The sequence below is a fragment of the Haliaeetus leucocephalus genome, unplaced genomic scaffold, assembly GCF_000737465.1.
Source record: "Haliaeetus leucocephalus isolate CR32 unplaced genomic scaffold, Haliaeetus_leucocephalus-4.0 Scaffold300, whole genome shotgun sequence".
NCBI classification, from domain to species: Eukaryota; Metazoa; Chordata; class Aves; order Accipitriformes; family Accipitridae; genus Haliaeetus; species Haliaeetus leucocephalus.
Genome location: NW_010972736.1, coordinates 33,126 through 42,016, shown reverse-complemented (window position 1 = coordinate 42,016; position 8,891 = coordinate 33,126). Strand labels below are relative to the sequence as shown.

The window sequence follows — 8,891 nt, the reverse complement described above, 5'->3', positions numbered from 1 at the left end:
TGGGGAGGTGGACAGAAGGTGCTGGGATGGGGACGGTGCCTGGTCCCCTACTGCAGGGAGGGAGAGGGCAGGGGGACAAGGAGGTGGCACTTGGGGAAGAGCTGGGGACAAGGAGGTGACATTTGGGGCCACGGGAGAAGGGACGTGGGGACGCAGCAGCCGGTGACGCCGAGTATGTAGGACACAGGCTGGTGGCACTGCTGGGAGTGTTTTTGGGGCAGAAAAGCTCTGTCTGAAGCTGCGTGTTTTTTGTTACTCACAGGAATTGTTAGCAGGTTAAATAAAACCAAGTCGTTGACGGCATCATTAGTTGTAGGGTCTTGTTTTCCTGCTGGGCTCAGAAATCGCCCCAGAAAGAGGTTTGATCGTGTCCTGAAGGTGTGAGAGTGGCCATTTAATCCTCTATGTTACACTAAATTAGGTTTGGGTTTTTTTTTTAGCAAAAATCCCTTTTTTTGGTGTGATTTGATGGTTTTTAATCTGGCAGGCCGAGCCGGGGAGATGCTCTGCACGGCGGTGGTGATGGCGGGGAGCCTGGCACTGACGACAGCAGTGGTGGCTCATGCCTATTACCTGAAGCACCAGTTCTATCCCACCGTGGTTTATCTCACCAAATCCAGCCCCAGCATGGCTGTAAGTACCCAGCTAATTAATTAGCGGCGGGTAATTAATCCCCACAGCTGGGATGGGGAACAGGCCTGCCATCTCGCACGGTGGCTTCGTGGTGCGCCGGCGGGGGGCGGTGTGGGAGCTCTCATCATGGCTCACTTCTGCTTTTGGTGACTGAAATGGGTCGTTTTCCGTTTAACGGCACTCACTGAAAACGCCGGACACCCCCTGGGGAGAGTGAGCACCTGCGCCGAGAGCTGCCGCAGCGCCGATGGGCGCATGGGGAGGGTGGGAAGACGTCGCTGCCTCTTCCTCCTGCCGGCGCGGGAGCTCTTGGGCAGCCCCAAAACGGGGTTGGGGCCGAGCCGGTACCCGATCACCATCTCCTCCATGCCCTGGGACCCAAATTCGGGGCGTCAAACTCTCCCCTGCATCCAGTTGCCACTGAAACGAGTTTTGGCTGCGCCACGTGTTCTTCCCCATCGCTTCCTTCCCCATCACCTCCTTCCCCTCCCCATTTTTCCCCCCGCAGGTTCTCTACATCCAGGCCTTCGTGTTGGTTTTTCTCCTGGGTAAATTTATGGGCAAGGTGTTTTTCGGGCAGCTGCGGGCAGCGGAGATGGAGGTGAGCGATGGCGAGGAACGGTTTAAATTCTGAGCCGGGGACGGGCGGATCCGTTGCCGGTGCTGGAGGCCACGTTGGTGCTGTTGATGGGGTTAAAGCCCACAGGGGTGTGTGGATACTGAGAGCTTTTGGGGGGATTTTGAACCCCAAGAGGCCTTTGATGCCATTTTGGGAGGGATTTTGGACCCTCAGGGGCCTTTGGCTTTGTTTGAGGGGGGATTTTGAACCCTGACAGTCCTTTGGCTCCATTTTGGGGGGGATTTTGAATGCTGAGAGTCCTTTGGCTTCGCTTGGGGGGAGGATTTTGAACCACAAGAGTCCTTTGGCTCCGTTTTGGCAGGGATTTTGAACCTCGGGCACCATTATGGGTTCAAAAACGGGGAGCGAAGGCTGGGGGTAAGCCCACCGCACCCCCCACCGCCTCCCCCTCTCCCGCAGCACCTACTCGAGCGGTCGTGGTACGCCGTGACGGAGACGTGCCTGGCCTTCACCGTTTTCAGGGATGACTTCAGCCCTCGCTTTGTCGCCCTCTTCACCCTCCTCCTCTTCCTCAAGTGTTTCCACTGGTTGGCCGAAGATCGGGTGGACTTTGTGAGTGCCGAGTGGCAAGAAATCGGGTGTAAAAAAGCCTTTTTGGGAAAACCAACCCTTTCTCCACCTCTTTTACAGATGGAAAGGAGCCCCAATATCTCCTGGCTCTTCCACTTCCGTATTGTCTGTGAGTATCTTGCTTTTTTCCATGCTGGGCCGGATCCTGCCCGGCCACGGGCGCTTTGCCATTTGGCGCATTGCCGGTATCTGGTCAGGAAAGATAATTTTGGCACCGCGTTTGCATACAACTGGGGAAGAACCCGGTGCAGCAGAGCGTGCGACCATCGGCGCTCGATAAACCTTATCAGGGCAGTCTCATTAACAAGGGTGTGTTAATGGGGCTGCAGAGGGAGCAGGATGGGGTTGCTGGGGGTTTAATAAGCTCCGGCTTTGCCGGGTGGGAAAAATACGAGGCCGGATCCACGGTGAAATATTTTTCTGATTCTAGAGAAGCACATTTAGGGACACAAAAATCATCTTTTGAAGGAATTGAGGGGTTTTTTTGGTGAGACATGAGGACACAAGATGTGGCTTGAAGAAGAGGGGGCTTCAAAAGAGACAACCTCATTACCAGGATGTGTTAATTCGGCCCTTCGTTAGTGCAGAGCCGTTTAGCCCTCCCTGGGACCGATGCTCCTCGAGGGTCCCCCTCTTGTGGTGGGATATGTTTTGGGGTGTGATCCTTGGAGCTTTAGTTTTTGGGGGTCTCCCCCCACCTCAACATTCATTATCTCTTTCCCTCATTATCCCCTCATCCCGATTCCTTTCCCCCACCACAGCCCTGATGTTCCTCCTGGGAATCCTGGATTTTCTCTTCGTTAACCACGCGTACCACAGCATCCTCACACGAGGAGCCTCCGTCCAGCTCGTCTTCGGCTTTGAGGTAGGAGATGGCTTCTCCTTGGGGACGGACAAACCTCCACGTCCATCCCCGGGGACAGACAAAACAGCTCTTTGGCCTGGACCTCACAGCCTGCCGCGCTCTTCCTCCCCGCAGTACGCCATCCTCATGACCATGGTTCTCACCATTTTCATCAAGTACGTCCTGCACTCCATCGACCTGCAGAACGAGAACCCTTGGGACAGCAAAGCCGTCTACATGCTGTACACGGAGCTCTTCACGGGTACGTTGTCCTCTTTCCCCTTTTTTATTCTCGTCCCACCCAATTTTGGGGTTGGGGGTGGGGCTTCACAGCTGGGTGTGGCCCGATAAAGCTTGATACATCGTTACAAAGCCCGATTAGCCATGGAGCAATGAAGGTACGAAGTCTGAGTAGTGCTCAGCAGCACCCAAAGGTCTGATCCATCTTAGTTAAAGATCTGGGTGACAGGGCAGAGTGTCCCATCAGCTGCTTTGCCAGTGACACCAAACCAGGAGGGGTTGGCTGATGCGCCACAGGGTCACGCCACCATCCTGAGGAACCTTTTCCAGCTGGAAAAACGGTCCAGGAAGAACCTCACAAGGTTCAACAGAAGAGTCGGGCCCAGTCCAGCAACCCCCAACACGAGTATATGCTGGGCAATGGTTCAACTGGGGCTTCTGGTGGACACCAGGTTGAGCACAAGCCAACAACGAAGACCAGCGGTGCCCCGGGAGGGTTGCCAGCCAGTTGAGGGAGTGATCGGGGTGGTGAGGCCACATCTGGAGACCTGAGGTCTCTTCTGGGCTCCCCAGTCCAAGAGGGACTGGGACAGGCTGGAGAATGTCCCAACGAGGGGCCGCCGAGCTGACAAAGGGACTGGAGAGGCTGAGAGAGCTGGGATTGGTTGCTCAGAGAGGCGGTGGCACCTCCGTCCTTGGAGATACTCAAAAGCCGTTGGGTCACGGTCTTGGACAAGCAGCTCCTGGTGACCTACGTGAGCGGATGGTTGGACCAGATGACCTCGGAGGTCCCGTCCCACCTCAACCAACCCTCGGTTGTCCAAGAATAAGACCCCGATGTTCTTCTTTCCCCCAGGCTTCATCAAAGTCCTCCTCTACATGGCCTTCATGACCATCATGATCAAAGTCCACACCTTCCCGCTCTTCGCCATCCGCCCCATGTACCTGGCAATGAGGTGAGGTGACTTTTGAGGCGGCCTCCGGCTCCGGCGCGGCTGCTGACGTGCCGTCGGCTTGATCCCACCACTTCCTTATCTTCTTCCAGGCAGTTTAAGAAAGCAGTGACGGACGCCATCATGTCCCGCCGGGCCATCCGCAACATGAACACGCTGTGAGTAAGATGGGAGAACGCCGCTTCCGTCCCTTCCAGGGTGCTTTGAGTTCCGTCGACATCTCCTCCGGGGTTGCTTTTGTGGTGGGATCCACCCAAAAAAACCCAAAATTTGAGGAAAATGGCTCGTTTGCCGCACGGGAAAGAGGTCGGAAGGACCCTGTAGGGTGACGGGGTCGTGGATAACTCAAGCTCCTCTTGCCAAAAAGCCTAATTTAACCAAAAATTTGGTGGATAACAGTGAGGAGGAAAGGTCGGCTGGCGGTGGGGAGGACCAAGAAGTCCGGCTACCTTCCCACATCCCCCTCAAACACCCCCTAAAATGATGGGAAGGGTTTTTTTTTCCAGCGTTTTCCACCTAACTCTCCTCCCCGCGCAGCTACCCTGACGCCACGCCGGAAGAGCTGCAGGCCATGGACAACGTCTGCATCATCTGCCGCGAGGAGATGGTGACGGGCGCCAAGCGTTTGCCTTGCAACCACATTTTCCACACCAGGTGAGTGAGGAACGGGGGTGGCACACGCTCCCCGTCCCCTCAATTACGGTGTCTCCAGCGTTTTTGGTGTTGGCGGTGAGGTAACGGCCCTGCTTGGTGGTTGTGGAGGTGGTGGTGGGGTGTTTTGGGGAGGTCTTTGCCGCCACTGTGGCCTTGCCGTGCAATTAATGGTGTCTGTCTCCTCTCCAGCTGCCTGCGGTCATGGTTCCAGCGCCAGCAGACATGTCCCACCTGCCGCATGGATGTTCTACGGGCTTCCCTCCCGGCACAGCCGCCTCCCGAACCGCCGGAGCAAGCCCCGCCGCCGCCCCAGACCCCCCAAGTTCCTCAGCCCCCCAACTGTGAGTCTCTTTTATGCCCCGATATCACCCCTCCGCAGTGGAACGGGTGCCACCAACCGCCAGTTATCCATCGCTGTGCTGGTTGAGCTTTGCCAGGGTTGTTCACCGCGGCGCTGGAGGAGCAAACAGCTGGAGAAGAGGGTTGGGAAGTCAGGTCACTGGGTGGCGGCGCGAGCCAGTGGTATTTCCACCTGTGACAGCATGGGTTTGGGGAAACTCTTGCCGGCACAGTTAAGCCTGGTTATCAAACCGGTGACCTGGCGTGTTCCAGCTGGCTGCGGTGAAGGAAATTTGGGCGTTTGGGGCTCTCACCGCCCTCTTCTCCCTCTGCAGTTCCCCAGGGAATCCTTCCCCCCTTCCCCCCGGGCATGTTTCCCTTCTGGCCACCGGTTGGTCCCTTCCCACCGGTTCCCGGCGTTCAACCGCCCAACAGTGCCGATAACACCGCACCGAGCTCCGGCACCGCTTCAGGTGAGTTTTCTCCCGAAATCTGAGGGGTTGGCACTGCCGAAATGGGGCTCCCTCCTCCCCTGCCACCCTCAACGTCCCTCTTGTCACCGCAGCCGCCCGGCCCGGTGACTCCGCCAACGCCGGATCAGAAGCTGCGGCGGCAGGGACGGTGCCGGGTCTTCCTTTGCCACCGCCGTGGATGGGAATGCCGTGGCCGCCGCTCTTCGGTAAGACAGGGATGAGGAAGGATTTGGGGGTTCAACCCCTGGGGTTCTTCCCCTCACCCCTCTTCTCACTGCAGGCTTCCCGCCGATGCCGGTGCCACCGGCCGGCTTTGCCGGCTTGACGGAGGAAGAACTTCGAGCCATGGAGGGCCACGATCGGCAAAACCTGGAAGCGCGGTTACAGTGTCTACAGAACATCCACACCCTCCTCGACGCTGCCATGGTGCAGATCAACCAATACCTGACGGTCCTGGCCACCATCGGGTAACTTTGCTGAAAAAAAAAGGGGGGTTTGGGGTTGTCTAGAGCAGGCAGGCAAGATTTGGTTACGGCAAAGCCATGCCCTGCCTAAAAAAATCCCTGAAATTGCCCCAAATCTTGATTTATTGTTTCATTTTCTCCCCTCCAGGTCACCCCGGCCCGTCGCTTCCCGGCCCCCCTCCACCCGCGAGACCCCCGCCGAGGAGCCCACCCTGCTCCACTCGCCCGGCAGCCCTTCGGCATCCGCAACCGCCGCCGGCAGTGCCAGCACCACGGCTGCCGCTGGTGCGTGAGGAACCCACGGGGTGGGGGAAACACCCCGGGAGAGACCGTCAGCGCCGTCGTGGGGGGGAACGGGGATCCTGGGGGGTCCGACTGACCCCCCAAACCACCCCCATACCCTTTTATAACTGTCTAATTATAATTTCTGTGTTGCCGGCTAGTTACCACGGTTGTTAATTCCTCCGTTAATTAGCCACGTGTAGCCCCAGTGTCTTCTCTTCAAAAAGCCAAATGCCCCATTAAAACACTGCGGGGAGCCCATCTCCCAGCAAAACACTGATCCTGGGCCTAGCTCGCGGTTAAAACTGGGTTTACTGGTTTTACTGGATGCTGAACTGGTGCCTTCCCCCTTTACCAGATCCCACCGCGCCAGCGGGCGCCGAAGGCTTCACCGCCGAGGAGGAGGAGGAGGAAGAGGATGGCGGCGAAGGCTCGTCCTCGCTGGATGAACCCGACACAGCAGAACTCCGCCGCCGCCGGCTACAGAAACTGGCGTCGCCACCGGCAGCCTCGCACTGACGCCCGCCAGTTGTGCCGCGGATGCGCCGCGGGCGCCGTTTCGGGGTTGCCGACCCTCGTCCTCGGCGTCTCCGGAGCCTTGGACGCCACGAGCCGAACGGCGCCTCTTTTTCTGCCTTGTTTTTCCCCCCCGTTTTTCACCAAAACCCCGGTCTGGAAGCAAAACAGATTCCCGGCTGCGCCCGTTGGCGCCCCTAAAACATTGCTGGCTCTTTTTCCACGGCACCGCGGCAAACGGCCACGTGTCTTGACCTGTTTTTCCCTCTTTTTCCCTTTTTTCACCCCAATTCTCTCTACCTCTCCAGTGAGCCAGGATCCGGTGTGTGTTTTGGAACCGGCGGTTGCCTGTATTGGGGTAACCACGCCCGCTTCGGGGCGGTAATTGAGGACGGGGTTTGATTGCGGTGACAGTGATCAAGCGAGTGCAGGTGCCGCTTAAAATTGCTCAAAATGGCCCGTTTTTAACCCAAAGTCATCTCCAGGCACTCCCAGCTGCAGAGCAGGTCGTCACCGGTGGCATCAACGCAGCCGAAACCGCCTCGAGCTGTGTCGGCTTTGAGTTGCCGCTGCGTTACCGGGGTCCCCGGGATTTTGGGGTGACCCCTCCCCGGCTTTCATCTCCCACCCCCTTCGTTAGCAGATAACCTCGTTAACAGTATTAACCCATCACCCCTGGGGAAAGCTGCTTCCAGCACCGAAATATCCCCCCCTTCAAGCCCATCGGGGGAACCATGTGCCGATCGGCGCCTCTCCGGCACCACACGGCAACTTAATAAACCCCGGAATGCTCCGCCTGAACCTGACCGGTCCCTAACTGGTGCCACAGTGCGCCCAAACTGGTTTTTACCGGTTTCGCTCTGCCGACAGTGCCGGGAGGTGCTTCTTTTTTTGGTCTCTTGGTCACTGGCCACCTCCCAACCGTGAAATTTTTGCCTCGTTTCCTTTCACCGGCGGTCGGCGATGGCTCTGGCGTTGCACTGGCGAGGCACCACCGTGCCGGTGAGGCGCCACTGGCGCCTTTGCCGAAAAAAAAATATCCGGCACCGCTGCCTCTTCGCCACATTTCTTCTCCGCTCCAGGGACGCCGTGACTCTTCAGTGCCTCTTTGAACCGAAAAGGGCTTCGAGGAGCCCAAATATCTCAGGGAAAAAAAATAAAACCGCGTTCGGAGACGGCGGCAAACGGAGCGTTTTGGGGTGGAAAACGGCATTTTTTTTTGCACCAGAACTGGTGGCGGTGAGAGGATGGCGTGCGGTGAGGAGGTGGCGGTGGGTGATTTTTTGGGGGGTGGGGAGGAGCAGGATTGGTTATTTTCAGTAACGAGGCTGATTTTTTTTTTTTTTCCTCCCTACCCTTAAAGTTTTGGTTCTTGTTGCCCCAGGCTTGAGCGTATTAATGAGGAAATTGGCAATAACGAAGCAGTGGTGGGAGATCACTGCGGAGCTGCTTTGGGGAGTTCATTTTTTTAACCCTTTTTTTTTTTTAAACATTTGGAGCCAAAATAATGAATTTTTGTGGCCGGTTCTGTTTGGCGTTGGGGTTTGTTTGGGTTTTTTTGTGGATTCCTCAAAATTTCCTTCATTTTGGGGTGGAAACCACGGGAAGGGGGAGGGACCGAAGACACGCAGGCGACTGGACTGGGGCCGTTTGACCCCAAAACCACCCCCTTTCCCCCCAAAATAGTTTCCTTTCCCTTTCGGGTGGCGTCGGCGTTGGAGGAATTATTTAATTTGTAAATAATGTATAAATTTTTAATAGCTTAATTGTAAATACAGCGGAATAAAGGTTGCAGTAAAGCTTGGCGCTCTTCCCTTGGTCGAGATGGTGGTTGGCCGCTCTAGGCCCGCTACGTTGTCTCTGTGGTCGCTCACCGAGCCATGGTTCCTTCCCCTGCGGTTGTTCAAGGGGCATTTGACCGCTCTGGTCTGTCTTCCCCGCCGTCTCTCTATGGCATTGGAAGAGAAACCGGAAGTCGCTCTAGCCCCTTCCCTCGTCTCTATGGCCGCCTCCCTTGTGTGCCCCTCGTCTCTGTAGCTCCTCCCGCCCAGCAGGCGGCGCTGCGGCCTCCTCGCTCCGCCCCCGTCGCCGCTCCGGCCCGCCCCCCGCCTCACTGGCCGCTTCATCCGGGTCCCGGCGCCGCGCATGCGCGCTGACGTAGCGGCGCGGCGAAATGGCGGCGGAGGGGCCGGAGGCTCCGGCCAGCCCGGGCCGCGGTGGGGCCGAGGGAGCGCTGGGGGACGGCGGGGACGGCGGCAGCGGGACCCCCGGTGAGCAGGAGGG

The 8,891-nt window shown here is 57.6% G+C and overlaps 3 protein-coding genes across 3 annotated transcripts in view; all 3 read left to right on the top strand.

Moving 5' to 3' along the window:
- The window catches only part of SYVN1 (synovial apoptosis inhibitor 1, synoviolin), a 7,935-nt gene extending 965 nt beyond the window's left edge, over window positions 1-6,970 (top strand). Inside the window, exons 2-16 of the mRNA XM_010570660.1 lie at window positions 488-633; window positions 1,142-1,234; window positions 1,673-1,825; window positions 1,904-1,952; window positions 2,605-2,708; window positions 2,823-2,949; window positions 3,784-3,883; window positions 3,973-4,038; window positions 4,418-4,534; window positions 4,724-4,875; window positions 5,209-5,346; window positions 5,439-5,552; window positions 5,627-5,813; window positions 5,959-6,095; window positions 6,451-6,970. Of these exons, the coding sequence (XP_010568962.1) occupies window positions 502-633; window positions 1,142-1,234; window positions 1,673-1,825; window positions 1,904-1,952; window positions 2,605-2,708; window positions 2,823-2,949; window positions 3,784-3,883; window positions 3,973-4,038; window positions 4,418-4,534; window positions 4,724-4,875; window positions 5,209-5,346; window positions 5,439-5,552; window positions 5,627-5,813; window positions 5,959-6,095; window positions 6,451-6,611 (1,830 nt within the window). The 5' untranslated portion in view covers window positions 488-501 and the 3' untranslated portion in view covers window positions 6,612-6,970. The remainder of the gene's footprint in view (window positions 1-487; window positions 634-1,141; window positions 1,235-1,672; window positions 1,826-1,903; window positions 1,953-2,604; window positions 2,709-2,822; window positions 2,950-3,783; window positions 3,884-3,972; window positions 4,039-4,417; window positions 4,535-4,723; window positions 4,876-5,208; window positions 5,347-5,438; window positions 5,553-5,626; window positions 5,814-5,958; window positions 6,096-6,450) is intronic.
- FAU (Finkel-Biskis-Reilly murine sarcoma virus (FBR-MuSV) ubiquitously expressed) overlaps window positions 3,476-8,891 on the top strand; it is an 18,427-nt gene continuing 13,011 nt past the window's right edge. Inside the window, exon 1 of the mRNA XM_010570661.1 lies at window positions 3,476-3,480. The gene's annotated coding sequence lies outside the window, so the exon portion shown is untranslated. The remainder of the gene's footprint in view (window positions 3,481-8,891) is intronic.
- Window positions 7,572-8,891, top strand: part of LOC104833779 (pre-mRNA-processing factor 39-like) — an 8,169-nt gene continuing 6,849 nt past the window's right edge. The window contains exons 1-2 of the mRNA XM_010570674.1: window positions 7,572-7,610; window positions 8,646-8,765. Coding sequence (XP_010568976.1) covers window positions 7,572-7,610; window positions 8,646-8,765 — 159 coding nt within the window. The remainder of the gene's footprint in view (window positions 7,611-8,645; window positions 8,766-8,891) is intronic.